Here is a 23745-nt window from a genome sequence, read left to right as displayed (position 1 = left end):
AATTTTACTATACGGAATAAAAAAATAGTAAATTTTATATTGTTTTAATTTTTATACCCCCAAACTTTCTTATTTTTTTTTTTTTTTTTTAACTTATTTCAAAACCTTAGTAGAATAGAAATCTAATTTGCTCCAAAAAAAAGTAAATATTTAATTTTGGGTTATGGGAAGAAAGTCGTTTCAAACGGAAATGGAAGTGAGTGGAAGAATTTCGGTGGAACCAACCGATAATATCTTACGGCTTAAATCTGTAAGCACTGAAGATATGCAAAAGGAACTTACTAAGCTTAAAGGCGATCAAAGTAAACATTTTCTTTCTTTCAAGTATTAGTACAGTGTAGCAAAAAAAGTGACTTTTAAATCATTAACTACTTGAAATATTCTTGATAATTCATGTTTTATCACTTTATAGTGATAATACTTTTAAATCGTCAACTATTTAGAGTATTCTTGATAATTCATGTTTTATCACTTTATAGTGATAATACTTTTAAGTCGTTGACTATTTTGATAATTCATGTTTTATCACTTTATAGTGATAATATTTTTAAATCGTTAACTATTTGAAGTATTTTTGATAATTCATGTTTTATCACTTTATAGTGATAATATTTTTAAATCGCTAGCTGCTTGAAGTATTCTTGATAATTCATGTTTTATCGCTTTTCATATGTGAAGATTACAATTAATTTAATTCAAATCTAACAATCTATTTCCAAATCATACGCTACATTTAAGTGCATTTTATGCAAAATCATTAATAATTTAATTATTAATTAGTCAATCATTAGTTGCTAAAATTTGCTAATTAATTTAGCTGAATGAAATTTAATTTAAAACAATTAAATGAAGTAAATTTTGAAGAGCAAAATGCTGTAACGGACACTTTGGCTGCATTAGTGTATGATATTGATGCTACCGCTGAAGTACTACGACGTGGTTCAATGAAAAAGAAGCAAACCACTGGAGAGGTAAAAATAAAATTCCTACCACAAATTTTGGAAAGGCAATCTGATTTTTTGATTAAAATTAAATTTAAATTATTTAAGTTTGAATATAGAAAAAATTTTTTTTGAAATTTTCTGGAGCTTTCGTTGACATGGCGCTTATCTGATGACAGTTGAAGGTTAATTTTCTTTTCTACATCTCATAGTAATATTTCAATTTTTTAGATTTTCATTTGTTTTTTCAATTAAATACATTTTAAATTATAATGAACAAAAATAGTTAAATATAGTGTTTTATAAGTGGTAAATGTTTCTTATTCAGATTAAATACAATAACTAACTAATTTATTAATTTACAGGAAGTAATCACTGGATACAATTTACGTATTACACCTGGACCGGAAGAAGAAATACCTATTCCATCACCAAAACAGCACCATGGTTTATTTATAAATTTATTTCATTGCTCAATTATCTTTAAAAAAATTTTTTTATCTATTTTATTAAATATTTCATTCATTCACTTAATGTATTTATGCTTTATATAATTACTTACTGCTTGTTAAAATTTATTTATTGGATTTTTTTCATCCTCATTTTACAAAAAACAATATTTGTTAGATTGAAAATTAGTTAGTTTTTTTCTTTTTTATATATATATTTTAGCAACAGAGAATAATTTTACATTGGAACGAGTTTCTCGAGATTATGGTGTTGACATTTCTGAATCGCAAATGTAAGTTATCCTAAATTTTGCTTTTTCATGTATGTTTTTTAAAATTTTAGGTAAGTTTTTTTCTGGAATTAGCAGATAAGTTCTTTCAAATTTTAGAAAAACTTTTAAAAATAGAATTAAAATTTCCTAGAAGTAAGAGAATACGCAAAAAAAAAAAAACAATGATAAGTAATGCTTAACAAAATTTAATTCTAATTATAGGAATAGTATTAAAAAACGTGCCCGATCTGAAACACCACGACGGATGATTAATATTGAGGTGAGGAAAGATAAATTAATAAACAAATCAAAAAAAAAAAAAATTAATGGCATTTTTCTAATTTTTTTTTTTTTTTTGAAATTCATGTTAATTTTAAGACAAGTTCAGTTATTTTTGAAATTCATGTTTAATTTTTTTTATTTTTTTTTTTTTTTTTTTTTTTTTTTTTTTTTTTAAAATTCAGTTATGAAATTCATTTTTTTAAGTTCAGTTATTTTTGAAATTCATGTTTAATTTTAAGACAAGTTCAGTTATTTTTGAAATTCATGTTTAATTTTAAGATAAGTTCAGTTATTTTTGAAATTTGAATTTTTTTCTTAAAAAAAAAAAAGGAAGATGAAATATTTTACAGAGTTCACCAGCCAGTTCAGCAGCAATTTGTGCATTTTGTTCAGAAAAAATTGATGGTCCAATTATAACAGCATTAGCACCAAATTCATATTATGCACAAAAGTTCCATCCCTATCATTTCATGTGTACTTATTGTCAAAAGGTAAAGGTTAATTAAAATTTGTCAAATAAGCTTTTATCTCTTTTTTTTTTTTTCAAAAATATAAATGCAAATGAACGATTGCAGAAAGTAATTGTATCTATTAGTTTATGTTTAAAATATTGTAAAAATTTGAGATCTGCTATAATATTAATTAAATTCAATTATTTTTATGCATTTATTGCTTATTTTTGCTAAAATTTGTTTTAAAATGAACAATTGATTTTATTGAAAGAAAAAAAATCTTTTTTTTTTAATATCTTATTTATTCATTTTTCAAAATTTCAATTCTTTTTTTTTTTTTTTTTTTTTTTTATCCAAACAAATTGATAAATGTCAGTGATCACTGAAATAATTGAACAAAAAATAGTAAATATAAATTGGTTGGCTTTTTTTTTTTTAAATCCTAAATTGATTGATTTTTAGGCATTAAATTTACGTGGCACTTATCGAGAACATGAACGAAAACCATACTGTCATGAATGCTTCTATCGTTTATACAATGGCCTCATTTATTCGCCAGATGAAAAACAAGCCAGAATTGAAAAATTAATTTAGTCGTTAACTTTAATATTTTACAAATTTGTTGCAAAATCTCAAAAATTTCAGTTTTATTTTTTCTCATTGTTTTCAAATACATATATGTTTTATTCGTAAATATTTTTTTTCAGGAAAGAAAGTTGTTAAAACATAATTTTTTTTAAAAAAAAAAAAAAAAAAGAATGAGAAATTTGCATAAAATTATTGCATTTAAATTACAGATTTTTTTTTTTTTTTTTTTGGAAATATGTTATTTAAATCATAACTTAAAACAACAAAATTTATTTATTCAAATAATTTTTGAATTAAATTTTTGAATGCTTTAGAAGATTTTAATGATATGGTTTTATCAAGAATATTAGCATGGAATTTGAAAAGGTGGAAAAATTGCTTAAGTTTTGCCCGAAAACGATTCATAAATTATTATAATAGCAGGCAAAAATTAGTTAATTGAAAGTTTTAAAAATTTTATAGAGCATTTCAAATTTATTAAATTTTAAAGTTGTCATGCTTCAAATTTGTTGTCACTATCATCTTATCACATAGTCTTGTTTTGATTGAAGTTAATGAAAGTGAATTAAATTAATAGAACTTTTGTATCCATAAATTTTTATTTATAATGTTTTGATGTTATTTAATATATTTCATCCAACAAAAAAAAAAAGAAAAAAAAAAACGTTAGAAACAAACTTTTTTGTTTCTCTGCACTAATTATTTTCAAATTAATTGCCAATTTTTACAGCTGTAAATTGTCTACGTTGAATAAATATGTAAACATTTTAAATGTATTTTACTTATACATGAAACAAAAAAAAAAAAAAAAGTTGTACAGTATGAATTCTAATTTGCATTTAAATTGCTAAATTTTGTAATTAGTTTCATAAATTGTTTGGAAAAAGTTGTTTGATTTAGTTATTTTGGACTGATAAAAAAAAGTAAACAAAAAGGCGGCGAATGAAATGATATAAAAGAATCGGAAAATATATTTTAGGAACTAACAGGTTAAATTCAATTTATCATAATTATTAATTAATCCAGTAAATGTAAAAAAAAAAAGACATTCTTAATCTAATTATAAATATTTTAAAGTTTTTATCACTCTCAAATAACTAAATCAAACAAATTTTTCCAGAAATGAAATATTAAATTTAAAAATATGGCATTAATTAGAAGAGAGACAATTTCTTTTGAAGATAATATTCAATAAATAGAGATTGGAAATGAATTTATATGAGAAATAGTGATTTCAACGTATCATCAAACCATTATTGCTATTTTTGCAACATAAAGCACCATTATTACATGGTGAATAACCGGTTCCACAATAACACCGAGTGTTAAATGCTGTCGAACAACCGGTCATTTGTGGATAGTATCCGGTATTACTGGTACCAAAACTATTACCATAACTATTACCAAAGTTGTACGGAAATATATTAGTTGTACCACAACCTGTTGATAGCCCTGTTCCTGTCAAACCGCATCCAGTTCCCATGTTATAATTCGTACCATAAGAATATGGATTGTATTGACCATACTAAATAAAATTTAATTATATTTTTTAATATACATCAAATATTAAAAAAATTTTTTTGATACTTTCCTTCTTTCTTTTTTCTCGAAATTCAGGAAAGAAATGATATAGGTCTCAGTTAATTACTACAATTCTTAGTTGAATTATATCTTTACCATAATCTAAAAGTTTTTTTCTTTTCAATTAAAAGCATCGGCACCACAAATAAGAGCATTAGCATAATCAGCAACTAACTGATTAAACTAACTAACTATTAATAATATTTTGTTGCTGCTTACATTTTGTTTACATGTTTATTATTACCGAATATTAATATTCGGTAATAATAAAAATTTGCTTGCTGCAAAATTGTTGCTTTTATACGGAAAATAAATGAGTTAAATGACACATACGATGCTATATGGATATCCGGAATTATAACCGAAACCATAACTACCATATCCTGCATTGAAATTAATACCATTACTACCGTATCCTATATTATTATAACCGGTTGCATAATTACTACTAGCACCAGGAGCACATGGGCATGATGACGGACATGCACAGGATGTTCCGGAACCATAGCATGAACAACAACCACACTGACGTTTAACTCGATGAGTTCGTTTATCCTCCGATACTTCCGTTAAATACTGAAAATTTGAAGAATTTAAGAGATTTGTAACAGTTGGAATAAGCTTTATTTCGTTTATCATTTATTCAATCTTAATTATCATTAAAATATTCACAAAGTAATAAATATTAACATATGCATTAAGAAATGTTTTATGCAAAAATAATAATCAAAATTTTAAAATTTAAAAACATACTGCAAAATGTTGTAAGATGCAAAAAATTGCAAAAATTAGCAAATTTTTTACAAAAAACATTTTGAATAAAAATTGCTGGAAATTTTCGCTGTTGTCTCCTTTGCTAATAATTTGTTGATTTACACTTATGAATATTCCCCGTACAGTTACTGAGTAAAAATTGTTGATTTTATTTGAATAAAACTATCAAAAATTTCGACTTTTATATTATCTGAAGAAGAATTTTTTTTTCTCTTTCATCCTCATTCACTTTCATTTCATATTCTTTCACATATCAAACGTAAATATTCATTTCCCTAAGCTTTCCTTCCTCGTCTATTATCATTCCTTTCCTTTATACCTCATTGAAAAATGATTGCCTAACTGAGAAATATATTAAACAAACATAAAATGAAGTGATGGGTAAAAAGCTTAGGAATAAAGTTAGAAAACGTCCAGTTCTAAATTAGTTTTTTTTTTTTTTTTTTATTTTTTTTCTATTTGGAACCACTTCACTTTTTTTCTGTTTACCTTTTTTTTTTCTGACTTTTTTTTGCTTTCTTCAAGTTACTATCATCTCAAAATACGTAAAATTTAAATGACAATTTTTTGTGTAAACTTTTTCATTTACAAAAATTCAAGTCCACTTTACTATTTATTTGAATGATAACAATTTTTTTATCTAAAGATATAAGCAAAAAAAAAGGATGACCTATTTAGTATTTATGGATATTGCTGTCAAGCAAATATTTTTATTCATTTTTTTATTATATGCAGTAATTAGATCATAGTGATGAAGATATAAGGTATAAATTTGAGAATAGCTGAAAAAAAAAAAACAAAAAATAATAAATTGAAAAAGCGTCATAAATAAAGTATATAACAATTTTTACATGTAAACAACACTGTTTACATTAAATCTTTGTTTAAATTTTTATTTATTGGATATTTGCTTGTTAATTTATATTAAATAATAAAAATAATCAGGTATTTTATTTATTAATTATCAGAGATGCATTGAAATTAAGTACTCCACCAAATATTTAGTTTATGATTAATAAGTGCTTCCGCTGATTTAAATTTACAAAATTATCGTAAATTTTAAATTTACGAAAAAATAAAAAAAAGTCTTCAGTTCATCTTACAACCAATTTTATAATAATCAATGTGGCTTACAAAATACACTAAGAATAATCATTTTTTATTATATTTATTATATTAAAAGTTATTTAAATTATCAATTCTTTAAATCGTTAAAACCTTAAAAATTTTATAATTTTTAATTATTCACGGAATTTTAATTTGTTTCATATTTTATCGTAATATAATAATAATAAAAAAATTAAGTTCATCAGAAAATGGTAAAACAAAGTTTACAACTGTTTGTTTCTTGTAATTATTTTATTTCATTAAAAACTCTGAAGTGAAAAATTTTTGACATTTAAACTTTTGCTTATTTTAACTTTTGACGTTTTGGCAAATTTCTTTTTTGAAAAATTCTTCAAAAAATTAACTTTATAATCATAAAATTTTCTTGTTTGTAATAAGCAGAATTTATAATGACAGATAAAACATTACAAATTGCTGAATAACTTTTGCTAAAACTAAAAGCAAATAATCCATTCAAAATTCATTTTTCTTTCATTTCAACAAATCAAACAAATTAACTAATTCTTAAATCATCCCCTTTTACTTTTCTCTTTTTCATTCATTCATTCATTCATTTATTCATTTATTCTTTTCCTTTTCTTTCTTGTGTAAATTTTTGAAAAATAGCAAAAGAAAAGAAAAAATTTTTCACTTTTCCCGTTCTTTTTCAATTTCTTTTCAGTTCTTTTTTTCCTTTTTTTTTTTCTTTTTTTTTTTTTGTTCTCTTTCATTCCTTTTTATTATTGTATGAATATTTTCTCTCCAATTATTACTGTATTACTATTATTTGTATTTTATCATTTATATAATTTTTTTTTCCCGGGTAATATGCCCATGCCCACCAAATATAGCAGGATGTTTTCTTTTTTTTTTTTTTTTCAATCATTATCAATGGAATGTTTTGAAAAAAAAAAAAAAAAAAGCGAACATTAAAAAGGATGAAAGAATGAAAAAAAAAAAAAAAAAAGCTAAAGCTAAAAGTTAATACAGAAGCAAACGGTACCTACCTGTACATTTGCTTCACTTTCCCGAAGACCACCCATTAAGCATCCCAAAAATATTTTTTCGTCTCCTTTCTCTCCCTCTCTCTCTCTCTCTCTCCCCCGCCTCCCACGACACATTTTTTTCTTCACTTTATTTTGCTTGCATCCTCAATGAGAGCCCACCATGAATCCATAAAAAAAAAATTCATATATGCTTCTTGCATTACTTAAAATGTCTCGATACTTCATCTTCTCGTACAAAAATATGCCTTTTACATTTTCATCAAATATTTTAAAAGTAATAAAAAAACAACAAATATGGAAAATGATTCATTTATATTTATTGATATATATTTATGTAAATATATATACTTTTTTCTTTATCAAAATTTTAACAAAAAAAAAAATTTTTTTTTTGTTAAAAATTTTTATTTTAATTATTTACGTACACATAATTTACTCCAGAAATCAAATAAAAAGTTGATAAACTGATAGTTATCATAATAAAAACACAAAAAAAAAAAAAAAAATACTATGTACATAGTATTCTTCCTTTTCAATAACATTTCTAAATCAAAGAGTAATATTTAATAAAAAATTGAGAAATATTCCTTTTAAGACATTTCACGTTTTAAAATTTTATTGATTCTGATGAAATAACTATTTTTCACTTCGAAGTAAAGTCGAATTTGTTTGAAGAAATGTTGAATAACAATAACAACATAGTAATAATGACGACAATAGTAACAATGATAATAATAATAATGAAAATGATAAAGATAATGATAACAATAATAATAGTAGTAAAGCAATTGAACAAGAAAATCAGACTATTAGAAATTAAAAGTAAATATATACTAATTGTTAATCATATGAATAATTGCAGCAAAATTATTCCAACAATTAAGTTTTTTTCATTATCAGTTAGAAATCACTGCATATATTATTGGAATCATTAACAAATTTCATCCGAATAAAATGCAAAAAAGAAAAATTGATGAGAAATGGAAAATAAAACAGTTCGAAATGATATGAAATTTCATAATGTAAACAAATAACAAAAAGTTTGAACATTATTTTATAAGTATTATTGCAGTAGTATGAAATGAAATTATCATATTACTTCACTAATTCCTTTTCAAACACAAAATAATATGAAATTCTTAAAATAAAACAAACGGTGTTAGAATTTATTATTTTTTCTTAACAATGAGGAAAAAATTATGACAGTAGCAATTTGGTGTAATATTGAATGATTTGGCAAAATGTGACATTGATTAAATAGAAATTGAATTCACTGAATGAATAACTTATTGATTTTTAGATGCTAAACTTGCGAATATTTTGAAATTTTTAATTTAAAAAACTTTACAATTTATAATACTCGAATCCAGCAAGCGATGAAAATAGTACATTACTCAGTAGTAACTTCAACGATAATTTATTGCATGAATTGATTGAAATTCTCTTACCTTTTATTATTTTAGGTTAACATTTTTAAACAGCGTGAATTCATTTTGTTCACTTAAAATTTGTGTATTTAAGATTCAGAGAGTATTAGTTGATAGTTCTAGTCAAGTATATTTAATTTGCTATGGAATAAGTAAAGTAAATATTATAATTATTGTTTTCTTTATTTTTTACTTTCTTTTGTTTCTTCTTAAAATTTTGTCATTCATAATCTAAAACATAATGTGAAATATTACTTGAAATTCCATATCTTAATTATTTATGTCATATATTCATGTTCCACTTTCTTTTTATATCGGTAATTTTGCAATATTAAATTATTAATTTGATGATATATTAAATAAGCAAAAAATTAGAGCAAACAATAAATTTTACCTAAAAGTTATATAATCCAAATATACATGAATGTATGAATATATATACAAAATGCGATTTCAATAAATGATTTTATTATTTTATGAAATACTTGAAGTAATTTAGAGAAATGTAAGCATTTTTATGGGAATGCTAGCTTTTTGTTTTATCGTTTTTTTTTTTTTTTTTTTTTTTTTTTTATTGCTAAAAGTTGTAATAATTTTTATTGGTTAAGCAGTAAAGCTATCATATTTCTTTTTTATGTGTTTACTATGCATTCATTCTTATGATGATATTTTTAAAACGGATGAACCTTCGATACCGATATTTAAAAACAAAATTTCTTCCATTTCTTTTCTTTTTTTGTTTACAATATTTAAATTAGTTAGTAAAATTATTATCATAATTTCATATATGTGTATATTATGATTCGAATTTTTTTTTCACCTGATATTCATATAAATTTTAATGAAATATTAAGTATACTCGTTGTACTAACAAAAAAGGTTAATTATTTCAAAAACAAAAATTTTGTAGATATTATTTAAAAAAAGGATTTAATAAATTAAAACTAAACATTGTATTTATATTAAAATTTATACACCAAATGAATGTTTTACAGGAGTAAGAATAACCCATAAAATATGGTCAATTTTGTGTTTTTTTTTTTGCTTCTATCGATGGTTACTTCTATCATTCATCATTGGAAGGAATTAGCAAGACGGTTTCATATTTCAGTGCATGTGAGGTAAACAATATGATTATTTAATTAATTAAATTATCTTTAAAAGGTTTACAGGAAGAGGAATATATCATATTGATGAACCAATGAAAGCTCAACAATTCTATATGATCTGTTATTTTTAGTTAGTAATTGTGATGCTTGAAAAATTTAGCATCTAATGTTATGTAAAGTGTTGATATTTAAAAAAAGAAAAAACTTGTGTGTTGTTATAAAAGTTTATGTAACACTCAGTCAGCAATCATTTAATTCAACTTATCACTTTAATTGATTATATGTAATTTGTGAACATTCAGTATTCATTGATCATTTTGTTTTATTTATCATAAGATTATAATAATAATAATCAACATGAGATATATATATATATATATATATATATATATGTCAATCAGAATTTGATCATTTCATATTCATATGCATCGATCATTTCATATTTTTCTGTTAAACAAATTTTTTGACACTTCTTATTTGGCATTTATATTAACCAATTTAATTCTTTCCACATTAATTTGAATTATTGCTTGTCATTTGATCATTGGAATTTGTTTTAATGTATTTCAGCTGCATTAAACAATAAGTAAATTATTGATATAAATATATATATTTTTTTTATTTGATACTTCATTGCTTTCCCTAATTTTAGAATTCAAATAGTCTAATATTTTTAGCAGTTTGTAAAAATGTTTACAGTTGTCGATAATTTCAAATTCTATGGTAAGAGTTAATAAGGTGGATTAATTTAATAACGTAGGAAGCAAAAGCGAGAAAGCGAAAGAGAGTGTAAAAGAAAGGGAAGGAGAGATACGGTGTGAAAATTATGATTTCATGAAAAAAGCTTCTGAACAAAGCATAATGGTTGCTAATTGATGATTGCATTAAGCTTAGATTGACCTAAACGCATCTGTATGCTTGCATACTTCGTCTACTTTTATAGTACATTAACATCAGTAATTAAATACATTCTAAAATAAAATTCCAAATTTTAACTTTAGTTTTCGCTTTTTAATTTTTAAAACATTCCATTTGATTATTCATTTTATTTTAACTAATTTAAAAGTAACAATACTCTATGAATGAAGTAAGCATAAATTTTAATCCCATATTATTTAATGTTACACTTTCAATTAGCTATTTGATTACTAAATTAATTATTCTATTACAACCGAAAATGTTAATTTTTGTAGCCACTTAAAAAAAAAAAGTGAAAATGAAATTATTTTAAAACTTATATTTTTCCATTTTATTTATTTATTTTTTGTTGCATTTAGTTTTGCTGTTAAATATATAAAATTGAAATTTATTATTATTTTTTTTTCCTAGTATAATTATTTATTTATTTATATTTCATAAAAATTTTTTTATTATCAAAAAAAAAGACTAAAATTCAAATTTCGGAAAATTAAATTTATTGATGCAATATATTTAATCGTTTTTGCATTTATTTATGCTACCAAAATATTACAGATTTACATTCACCTACAAACATACATATACTTATATACATACACGCATACATATATATATGTCTGTTCATTTACATGCATTTATGCAATATTTACATACATACATACATTCACATGCACAAAACAAGTTATTTCGAAGTTTTCAAGTTTAATAAAATAAATGCCAACTGGAAATAGTCGAAGCGCTTCATTACGGATGCAAATTCAATTCGTTCGAATAGCCCCCGGAAGCCAATTTCATCCTCTCAACTATTTGTAAGTATGTGTGCATGTGTATTTGTATGTGTGTGTGTGTGTGTGTGTGTGTGTGTGTCGTTACGTACGTATGTATGTGTCAACGAATCCGTATTCTATCATTCTTAAAGAACATGAAGTGAAGCTGTGATGCTATGCTACCGTAACCAAGCACCTCCCTTTCATCTATTATCTCGGCCAAAATTGATTGCAGTCCTTAATCATCCTCATCAGTCGAATCATCTGTTGATTGGAAGCAATGAAATGAACGTTTCTCATCAAAATATAATCATTGATAGAATTTGAAATATTTTAAATTCTCATTTGTCAAAGAAACAGTAAAAGATGTTTGAAGCAGTCAAAAGGCAGATAATTCTTTCTCTTTGTAATCAAATTTAAAAAAATTTATCCAACAGCAACATATGACGCAATGAAAATATCTCGTCTCATTAAGCATTTTTTTTTTTTTTTTTGCTTCTTATACAATATGTTTTCAATTAATAATTGAAACTTAAGTATAAATATATGCAATATATGATTAGTTATGAATGATTTTTTTCATTTGCATTTTTTATTTAACATTCTTTAAGTGATAACAATATAAATATTAAAAATAGCTTCAAAAGAAATAAACAAAAAAAAAAAGCAATGGGTTAATCAAAAATAAAGCATTTTTGGAATAAGATTTGTCTCAATTGGCTTCTTTATTAAACAAGTAACTATTTTGATGAGAAAAAAAAAAAAAAGCTTATGATAAACTGTTTTAACCTACATCGATTAAGATAAATAGAATAAACTTCCAGGTATTCTTCGGCTTTAATAAGTGAACTCTAGATTACAAATACGAATAACATTTGAAAAATAATGCAATTCTAAAGTACAAAAGAATGCAAAGTATTTTTTACTTTTCAGTAGTTTTTGTAATTTTTTTGCTGATTGTCTTTCACATTGCATTAATGTCATCAAATTTATGGCTTTTTGTGGTTTCTGATTCAATTTTTGAAATTAACTATTTTATATTGATATCAAAATTGCTGCTTACAGGAAAGTGTAAATTTTTTTAATAAAATAAGCAATCCTGAAGAATTAACTTCCTGTGTAGATGTTGCCAAAATATAAACATATTGATGTTGAATTAATTAATTAAATTAATAATATATAAAAAATAATATATGTATAAAAACAGATACAATTTGAGACACTTTTTAATTTTCATTACCAAAATAACAACAAAGGATGTTTGAAAACAAACAAATTTTTGTAATAAAATTTTTAAAATTTGTTTAACGAGCTATCAAACAACGAAAAATTTGCTTTCCTCAACAATCATACCAGTAATATACTGTATTCTTGTTTCTGCAAAAAATCTAGAATTCAGTAGTACCACAATATATAATATTAAATTATAGATAATATACTATGAATTAATATGAATTAATAGTTATATTTGAAAAGCATATTTACATATAAGTGAAAAAGAAGTGAAATATTTCAAAGATAATAATGCAATAATGAATAAAACGAATCATTTCATAGTGCTATGACAAACAAAAAAAAAAAAAAAAAAAAATTACTTATTCATTTATCAGATATTAATGCATTTGTATTGATAGGTTCATTAAATACGCTAAATAAACATGGAATTTTGGAAGTATTATTAAATGAATAAAAAAGTACTTAATTATACTCTTAATACTCTTGATTGTTATTTATTATAATTATACATAATTAATTTTTTTTTTTTAAAAAAGTTTCTTAATTTTAAAGAAGTGTTCAATTTATAAATTAATAAATTAATTACTTTTTGTGTACTTTAATATAAACGTAACATTCATATGTATGTACCATACTAATCTATAATGATGAATTATTCATTGTTTTCAAGCACTGCAAAGAATTTTTAAATAATTATATACAACAATTCTGAGCTGCTTCTCCCTCTACACAAACCCCCCTCTCACACACACACACACACACACACACATGTACACACATATACATGTGCACATACACATGCACACACATACACATACATACATATACATACACATCCGCGCACACCAGTCGGACATTTTAGCATACCAATGCTACTACTAGCTTTTCCTCCTGTTTTTTCCACATTCTATTTACTTATTTATGTGTTAATTTTTGTAAAAATATGAAAAATTTTATAAAACTTCTCATAATAAATAAAATTTTTGCAACTTCTTTAAAGTATTTTGAAATATTTATTAAAAAATTCACAATTGTTGAAATTTTAATAAAATTAATACTAATATGAAACTTTAAAAGTTTCAATTCTTTTTTAGAAGAAAATGTTTGCGTAATTTTTACTTTGTTTTTTTCGAAAATTCATTCTCACGTGATTGTCTTTTCTGAACAAATTATAAATTATAAAGGGAAAAATTTCATGAAATGTTTTCTTAAAATGACATTGTTACTGTTATTACTATTACTTTATAGTTATCAATATGATGATTACTGTGATTGTAACTGTGATTATTATTATTATTATTATTATTATTATTATTGTCTTGAAAGATTTGATATGTGGAGAAATAATCGAATGACATTCTTTTAAACTTCAAGCTAACTAGGACTAAATTCATATTAAAATTCGAAGCTAATCAAAGATTAAACTTACACCAAAATATTAAAATAGCACTTTTTGTTACATTATGAATAATTTTAAACAAATTTTGGAAACAGTAAAACTTATTTATATTATAGAATATTGCACTGTGTCATCTAAATAAGTATCAACTAAATTTAATTTCTTAATGAAAGTAGTTCCAAAAAAGAATCAATCATTTCTATTAGTTTGCTTTCATTGTGCTACAAAATTTTTACAAAATTTCTAAACATTATCGCTCAATATTGATTACATTTATTAATTAATTCATTAAAAATATATTTGTACTAAAAAAAGGAAAGAAAATGAAAAATTATTGAAATTTATCAGAAATATAATTCAAATTAAATACTAAACATGTGAGTAATGATTGAAATTCAGTGTTTACATTTTCTTTTTTTTTTCATTCATGTTGCTGTCAAATTTTAATCTCACATATGTATTTACTAAACCAATTTGATTAAAGTTGTTACACCAACTTTTACAATAATTTATCAATATATTGTGAAAATAAAACTTTTAATACGACTAACAGTTCAATACGATAGTTTGTTTACTTATAACTTTTTAAACACACTTATTTACTTATGACGCCTTATTATGCATAATTTAACACTCTTATTTTTTTTCTTGAAAAAAAAAAAATGCTAAGTTCTTTTCAACTGCTACTAAAAATTTGTTTCAATTTATTTTGCTATATTTCGAAAGTAATTTACTATTAGCATGCTAAATAATTTTAAAGCATTGTTAATTTTCTTCGTATTAGCAAGTGAAATAGATTTGCTTAATTAGTTAGCAAAAAGTTTCCTTATAATTTTAAATTTGTAAATTTGGAAAAATTATTTTAACATTTTACTTTTATAACAGAAGAATTTCTGATTACATAACAAATACATTGCATCGTTATCCTTAAAAAAAGAAAAAAAAAACTTCGCTTAATTTATTTTATGCGATTTTTCATATTCACATGTCTGTCAAATCATCCATTCTCGTTTTCTTTAATACTGACCATTTTTTTTTTTTTTGTCAAGAAGAAAGATTAAACAATGTTCCGGAAGTACTGAAGAGTAAAATATTTTTAATTAATCAAATCTTTGAATCAAATGTAAACCATCAACAAAATATTTTTAGATGCAAATTTTGATGCAACTTATTTCTCTTTGCTCTCTGAATGTAACTTTTCTCAGTCTAAAAACTACAAAAATAATAATTTTATGAGCTAATGAAAATGATGAAAAAATGATAAGAATTTTAGATGATTTAATCTGTTTTTAAAATGCTTATCAAAATTTTTACCATTATCATTTATAGTCGTTCATATTAATTTATGCATATTGAAAGCTACAATTTTATACTTTTTTCTATTTTATGCTAAATTCTTATCAATATTTCAACTATTTTATAATTTGATTCCTTCACTACTTTTTGCTTTATTACTTCTTTCATCGATCTCTTATCTAATAACGTACCACTTACTTTCACTTAATTACTTTTTTTTTTTTTCTCATAAATATAATTTTAACTTTTAAAACAATGAAAATTCTAATGAGCAAAAAGAAAAGACTCATGTCAAAGTAGAAACTTTTCTTTATTTTTGAATTTTTTTTTCCTTTTTTTATTCTTTCAAATATGCATTAATGATGAATGAAAAATAAAAAGGAAAAAAAAAATTAAGGATTAAATTGAGTTGAAAGATAAAAGTTATGTGATAAAAATAAAAAGGAAAAAATTAAGGATTAAATTGAGTTTGAAAGATAAAAGTTATTATATAAAATGTGCCAAAGTTATTTGGTACATCATTCCTTTTTAGAATTTTTTTTTTTTTTAGAATGTGATTAATCAAAAAAAACTGGTCAATAATGGCATCACATTAAGGCATCTAATTTTTTCACAATCTCTCGCCTTTTCATTCCTCCTTAGTTCTGTCCTCTCTTCTTTTATTAGGACCAAACCAATTTAAGTATTATTCCTCTTTCATTTTCTTCCACAAATATTAGTTCATTACTAATACTATTTTTTTTTTCTGGGTAATAACATATACTGAAATTATTACCAATTGTAAGATACAATAATAATGTCATTCAAAAAAATTAGTCAGTTTAATTTTTTTTTTTTTTTTTTGTAGAAATTATCATTAGGGTATTTTGCTAACATATGTTATATTCGTTTTACTGTAAATTATGTACTTTATTTAGAAAAAAAAAAATTCCAATTTTCTCAAATTGCTTGCTATGTTAAGATTATGATTGCAATAATCTTTTTTCAATTCCTAAAATTTTGTTTTTACCAAAATTTTGACACTTGTTGGATATGAATTAGAAATTTTCAGTTGATGTATGGTATTATATGAAAAAAATATGAAAAACAATTTATTTTATTTTGAAAATCGATTTACTCTGTCAAATGTTATTAGTTTAAATTAGTTAAAATGCTCAATTGATCATTTTGAAGATATGTTGAAAATCAATGGATTGATGATTTGGCTAATAAACGAAACAATCATTTGGAATTAAATTATTTATTGCGTTTTTCCACTTACTAAATTACACAGGTACCATACTATTATTACTCAATTTTACAGAAAAATACTACAATTCAATGAAAAATTCAAATTCAAATGAAAGACAGAAATTTTAGTCAGTGCTATTGCAACAAAAAAAGAATAAGAACAAGAATAAGATCAGTAGCCGTACTTTTGTTTTTGTTTTACTTGCTACTTCTCCATTTATCAGACATTTAAATTTAATTTTAAACAAATATTTATTTTAGTCTTTGAAATTACATTTACATAATTTTTGCCTAATTTATAATATCAAAGATTATATCTATATAATTTTCCTTTTCTTTTATATTTCTAATTTTTCTAATACTTTCTTTTTCTTTTGTCTATGTAATCATCGAGTTATCAAAATTTCTGTAATTTCTTTCAATTTGTGACTAAATTACGGGTGGAGAGAAGCTTAAATTTTTATCTTTTTATATTCTATGTTATTATTTTACTTTATTTTGTACACTTTAACTAATTTCACCTGTCTGAGAGTATTTTAATTTTTTCAAAATTATTCAAAATTGTTAAAAAATTAATACAGGAAACATCAGCATAATTCATTAAGTTGATTAATTCGAATTGATTAATAAGATTGCATTAATTTTTTGCTCACTAATTATGAGAAGCAGTGATAACTAATTGATAGAATATATTCAGGTTTTTTTTTTTATCTGTGAGATTAATTAATTAATAGAATACAAAATGTCCAAATTTTCCGCTTTTAAACTAACGAAAATCAAGTAACGAGATTTGAACGAATAGAAGTATCTAATGAACAATCATAGAAAATGAAAAACATATTTTAAACAAAAGTAATGGTATCTCTTTCATATTCGATATTCATTTTTGATTATCAATCATTTATTAAGATCACAATTTGAATTAAATTCAAAGAATTATATAAGCCACTTTATAATCACAAAAGCATTCAGCAATATTGTAATAAAGTTTAATTAAATTTTTTCATTTCTATAAGTACGTTAATTAAAATTTTCACTTCTGTTTTTCTTGACTTTTTGCTTTTTGCATCTTTCCTTCTGTTTTTTTTTTTTTTGCTTTTATTCATGATGTAATAATATGATTTCTTTTAAATCATGATTTTAATAATTCTATCATTTCATTTTGCACAAAAAAAAAACTCATTTTACCAAATTTTAATGAATTTTAAGATTATTTCTTGAATAAATTTCATTTGGTCATTTGCTCCATTTTTCATTTAAAAGAAAAAAAAAAAAACACATCCATGTATATAAATTACCTTCTTGGAGACATAGTTCAATTGCTTGACATACTGATTAGTAATGGATGATGGAAAGAGGAGAACTATGTGAAAACGAATAAATTTGCATAAATTACAGAAGCGGACAGAGGAAAAGAAGGGAGAAGGATAAGACGAGGTAAAGTGTTGGGCGCAATATTTCTTCTTTTTTCTTTTTTTTTTGCCTCTCCATTTGATTCTTAACTAGTGACCACAATATATTTCATTTAAAAATAAAAAAAATTTTTTTTATCAAAATTTTAAAAATTTTTAATTTACGACAAATTAAAATTTTAGTTATTTTTATAAGCTCTTGTCACTTAAGTTATACAATTTTAATCATTAATGCATTTAATTCTTTTTTTTGTTAGGCAGATAGCAAAAAGAATACTAACTAACTGATTGATTTTTACAAAAATCAAATCAATCAGTTAGTTAGTATTCCTCAAAATTCTTTTAAATGTCGGATTATTAATAAATTACTTACTTTTTGTCAACTTAGTGGTGATTAAATTATTTATTTTTATCAATTTCTTCAATTTATTAGATTTACGATTTAAAGGAATAAACGATAAAGAACAAAACGAAAGAAATTTTCCCTATCATTTTGAATTAAAAACTCCAATCATTTCCGTTTTCTATTATTGTTACTTATTTATGATAATATCATCGCATCATTACCATCATTGCTTCTCATCTTTACATGCACTCAACCAATCATTTTTTCACCTTTACGTGACCTTCGACCCCATTCCTTATCCTTTCTCATAAATCACACCGAAATCACCAGAGGGAGAGGGTGTGTCACCATTTCGGTAGTATCCGGTAGCGTCCTCTTCCACTCCCACTCACTGTTCCAACCATTTACCCACCCACACAGCCACCCACCAATCACAGAATTCCTTGAAAGCAACAACGCCACTAGTCACCTCCTCCCTTCCTCCACGCTATCACATGAAAGAGGAGGAGGCACTCTGCTGTCTATGTACGTCTTCCTATATCATCCGTCTGTCTGCACCTGTCACTACACATGAGGTATTCTCTCTCTCTTCTTCCTCTCTCTTTTTCTTTGCTCCCTCTCTTCCCTTTCCTCTCCTGAAAAACTACCATAGGTTGGCTGTGTTTGTTCCAATGATTTCGGATTGTCTGATACATCATCATCATCATCATCAACATCATCATCAACATCATTACTATAACTATCACTGTCACTATTACTATCACCATTATTATTCATTATTATTATTTTTATTATTACTGTCAGTATTATCATCGTCATCATCATCATCGTCAATATCATCATTATTACAATTACCTAACTGTATAAAGCAGAATTAATTTCCGAGTCATTTCTGCTACCGGAATCAAAATCAAGAAATTTGCTTGGATCGGCGCTTTTCTGTTTGGGTGTGTATGAATATGCTATATGCATATACATGTGTGTGCGTGTGTGTGTGTGTGTGCATGTGTGTATATATATGTATATGCTGATTTCAAGCTATAATAAAGAGGGGTGGAATTGAAGCGGACCATCACCGAAAGCATCACCATCTCATTTACATTGCTGATTATTCACCGGAAAAGTGTTCCGATTTTTCGTCGCCGGTTTTCTTCATTTTTATTTCTGCTTATTTCTCATACATTACCGGTTGTGCACGTATATAAACGTGAAACGTTTATATTCTAAAAACTTTTTTCACCTTTCTTATTAATCGGCAATAACATAACAGATAATATTTATTACGATAAAATTACTTTAATATGCTAAATGTTGTCAGCATCATCATTCTCGGCATCACAACCCAATGATGAACAACAACAACAACAACAGCGGCAACAATCATCTGCGATTGTCATCAGCATACGATCAACGGATAACAACGGTAGCAACCGCAGCAATAACAATAACAACAGCAGCAACAATAACAACACTAATGGTACCAATAATAATGGTACCATTAGTACCAGTAATTATACTCAGGTTATTAAGCCAACATGTGAAGCATTCCAGGAATTAAGTGAACGATGGCCACCACCACCACCACCACCACCGCCACCACCACCACCACTACCACCACCGTCATTATCACTACCACCGACGGCAACTATGCCGCAATCGGTATTACAACCTTATCAACCGCATTCTGTAACTGCTACACCATTTCAGTTGTTATTCCCACCACCTCAGCCAGACTGGACCACCTACCATGAGCATCATCAGCATCATATTCAACAGCAATTGTTGCAGCAACAACAACAGCAACAACAACAACAACAACAACACCATCACCAGCAATTATCATTAATGTCTATTCCACAAGTTATCCCGTCACATCTTGCAAATACCGGTGTAATGGAAATGAAACACGAACCGGAACGCCCGGATGTTATTCAACGTCTTTCCGCTGCCGCACCTTCATCGTGGCCTTATGCATTTGCCCAGGAAGATTTACCCCTTTCATCATCGCAACTTGCTGATGAAACAGACTCTACTTGTTCTGAAGATTTGGAAGCATTTGCAAAAACGTTTAAACAACGTCGTATTAAACTGGGTTATACGCAAGCTGATGTTGGTTTAGCGCTTGGCACTCTATATGGTAACGTATTCAGCCAAACTACCATTTGTCGTTTTGAAGCATTGCAATTAAGCTTTAAAAATATGTGTAAACTAAAACCATTACTGTACAAATGGCTTGAAGAAGCTGATTCTACTAGTTCCTCACCCAATAGCGCCTTTGAAAAAATGACAGGACAGGGTGGTCGGAAGAGGAAAAAGCGAACATCAATTGAAGTACAGGTGAAAAGTCGCTTGGAATATCATTTTCAGAAAAATCCTAAACCAAATGCCCAAGAAATTGCTCAGGTTGCAATGGAACTACAATTGGAAAAAGAAGTGGTCCGAGTATGGTTTTGCAATCGAAGACAAAAAGAGAAACGAATGACACCTCAATATGGTCAGGAACTTTTATTAAATCCTAATAATTATCCACCGGATACTTTTGTTTACACATAGCTTCCATCTTCATTTCCAATTTTTTAAAATATGAATATTTTTTTTTATTGTTGTTTTGCTATTTATATTGCGATCAAATTTAAACAATACTAGCAATATTTTTGATCTAAAATTTTGTTTTGTGATATTATAATCACTTTTTTTTTTCAGAAAAATTTTTAATTTTACAAATTTCGATTGAAAAACTAACTTTAGTTAAAGAAAAAAAAAACTTCTGCAAATCTGAAGTATTTGGGTAAAATGACATAGGTTAGATTATATTTTTTTTCAGCTAACAAATAATGAGACTCTTAATTTCTACAACTTTCAATTTTTTTTTTTATCATATATAATTTCAAACTGAGTAGTTTTACCTAGTATTTTTTATTATTTAGTTTAGTTTTTTACAGTAGCTTCTCTTTCTTTCTTCATATGCATAATCTTCTTAATTTGACCATTTCTGATGAAAAGTTCTGATCGATCGCAAAATAAGAACTGATACATTTGTTGATTTTTCCTTTCGATTGCTAATTATATTCCATAATTTTTAATTCAAAATTTGATGCTTTTTTATGAATTGAAAGTGTATGTGATAATATTGCGGCAGAAGAAAAAAATTAGTAAAAATTTCTCTTAACCCTTTTTTACAATAATTAGAAAATTTGTGACAAAAATCTCGGTGGTTTGGCTTTTAATAGAACTATATCATTTTGACTTTTTAAAAATTTTCTTTGTTTTTTTTTTTTTTTTTTTTTTTTTTTTTTTTTGAAAGAGTTAATTTTTAATGCTTTGAATGTTTATGATTTTGTAATCTACAAGGTACTCGATTTTTTGCATTGATTTTTATTAACGTTTTATTTGATTTAGCAACTAGCTAATCAAAATTTACCGAATTAATTAAAACTCATAAATTAATCAAAATTCTCCCCTTTTTTTTTAGTTCAAATTCTCTTCATTCCCAAAATTTTTTAATTCAAACCCCTAAATAAAGTTGAAATGTATCGTTATTAAATTTAAATTCATCTCTAACATATCCACATACCTCTTTTTGTCATCCAAAATTGTTATTTCTAAAAATTTCGATTAACTTTTAATTTATTTTTAAGAGAATGATGTTTGCGTGATAGCGTTCATTTCTTACGAATGGTTTTTTTTTTTCTCCCATTGATTTTTCAAGCAATTATAAAAATTGCTTTTTAAGTAATATCAAGAAATCGATTACTTTGTTAATTACTTCATTATTAGAGCCGGTGTTTATCTTCCTTTTTCATTTCTTTGTTTTTTTCATAATTCATTCCTAACTAATTTCTGTACACCATATTATGTCTCCCAAAAAATTGATATGTAATAATTGATATATACATGTATACATATGCTATTTTTGTGACATTTTGTTAAAAATTGAAATAATATTTTAAATTTATTATCAACTAATGAAATTTTGGGATAAATTTTGAAATTTGAAAGTTAAATTTTGCACAAAAAAAACGTTGTAGCAAAAAGTTGGTAGCAATTTACATCAAAACACAATGAATGAAATTGATGTCAAATTAACTGAATTTAATTTAGTTATTAAATTATTCAAACTATTTCATATCATAGTCACTTTTTTTTTTCGTGTATGAATAATTTGTGACGAATTTTTGCTCAGTTTACATTGTTCGAACATTTTTTTTTTTTTTTAAAATAGATTTTTCCATAGGTAACACATTTTCATACTGCATGATCTTTGCTCTTTCATGAAGACTTGTTGATTGCATAAATTTTCGAAAGTTTAATCAGAGGGAAAAAAAAAATGGTTAATCTTAATTTATAGAACTTTTTTTTTTTTTAATTTAAAAAATTTGCAAGATTTATTAAATTTTTACAAATTTCACACATTTTATATTAGGTAATTCTACTGCTATATATATATATCATTTGTGGTGTTTTAAAGTTCATTATTCTAATTTCTGTATAATGATATGTAAATTTATACGTATGAAAAATAAATAGCATTGTTGATCTTATGAATGAAGCGACATTTTTTTTACAATATGCGTTGCATAATTAGTAAACTTGAAAATAACGAAATTTGCAAAATGCCTGAAATTTGCATAATTGGAATTACATAATTATACATAATTGGAATTCATATAATAATTAGTAATTCATAATTAATTGCCGCAAAATAATTTTTACATATATGCTATCTTTAATATGTGTAAAATTTTGAATCATTTCGACTTTGGAAATTATATTTATTCTAAAATAAAATATTAAAAAAAAAACTATCATAAATTTATAATGATTTTAATTTCTCTTAATTTTGAAAGCAATCAAATTGCAATTATTTTTGTATTCGTTGAATGAATCAATTTACAATTAATACGCTGTATAAATGAGTTTATTATACCTTACATATATATGTATAATGCACATTTTTCTAATTATTTGCCAAATTTCTACTCACAATAAGCAGAATTAATCATCATTGATTGAATATTTGTTAAATACAACTCACCAAAATACGGTAATGTTCTTTAATAGCAGCAAAAAAAAAAAATAAAATAAGAAAAAAGAAAGAAAGAAGAGAAAAAGTAAAAGATAAATAAAATTAAATTAAATTTAAAAAAAAAAA

The 23745-nt window shown here is 24.5% G+C and overlaps 3 protein-coding genes across 3 annotated transcripts; 2 read left to right on the top strand and 1 right to left on the bottom strand.

Moving 5' to 3' along the window:
* Positions 1-163: 163 nt before the first annotated feature.
* On the top strand, positions 164-2990 carry Bma-unc-95 (Uncharacterized protein; the record flags this gene model as incomplete). The annotated part of the gene is made up of 7 exons (XM_043079755.1): positions 164-302; positions 865-971; positions 1307-1388; positions 1614-1683; positions 1885-1942; positions 2295-2435; positions 2859-2990. 7 exons carry the CDS (start codon positions 164-166, stop codon positions 2988-2990), a joined length of 729 nt encoding a protein of 242 aa, XP_042935689.1.
* A 1228-nt stretch (positions 2991-4218) lies between these two features.
* Positions 4219-5378, bottom strand: Bm8907 (high-glycine tyrosine keratin type II.4, putative; the record flags this gene model as incomplete). The annotated part of the gene is made up of 3 exons (XM_001894450.2): positions 4219-4509; positions 4899-5141; positions 5319-5378. 3 exons carry the CDS (start codon positions 5376-5378, stop codon positions 4219-4221), a joined length of 594 nt encoding a protein of 197 aa, XP_001894485.2.
* A 14523-nt stretch (positions 5379-19901) lies between these two features.
* On the top strand, positions 19902-21146 carry Bma-ceh-6 (Homeobox protein ceh-6, putative; the record flags this gene model as incomplete). Its single annotated transcript, XM_001902311.2, has 1 exon — positions 19902-21146. One exon carries the CDS (start codon positions 19902-19904, stop codon positions 21144-21146), a length of 1245 nt encoding a protein of 414 aa, XP_001902346.1.
* Between the last annotated feature and the right edge of the window lie 2599 nt (positions 21147-23745).

This window comes from Brugia malayi (assembly GCF_000002995.4).
Source record: "Brugia malayi strain FR3 genome assembly, contig: Bm_v4_Chr3_scaffold_001, whole genome shotgun sequence".
Lineage (NCBI taxonomy): Eukaryota > Metazoa > Nematoda > Chromadorea > Rhabditida > Onchocercidae > Brugia > Brugia malayi.
Note: the sequence above shows the minus strand (reverse complement) of the source record. Positions and strands in the feature narration are given on the sequence as shown.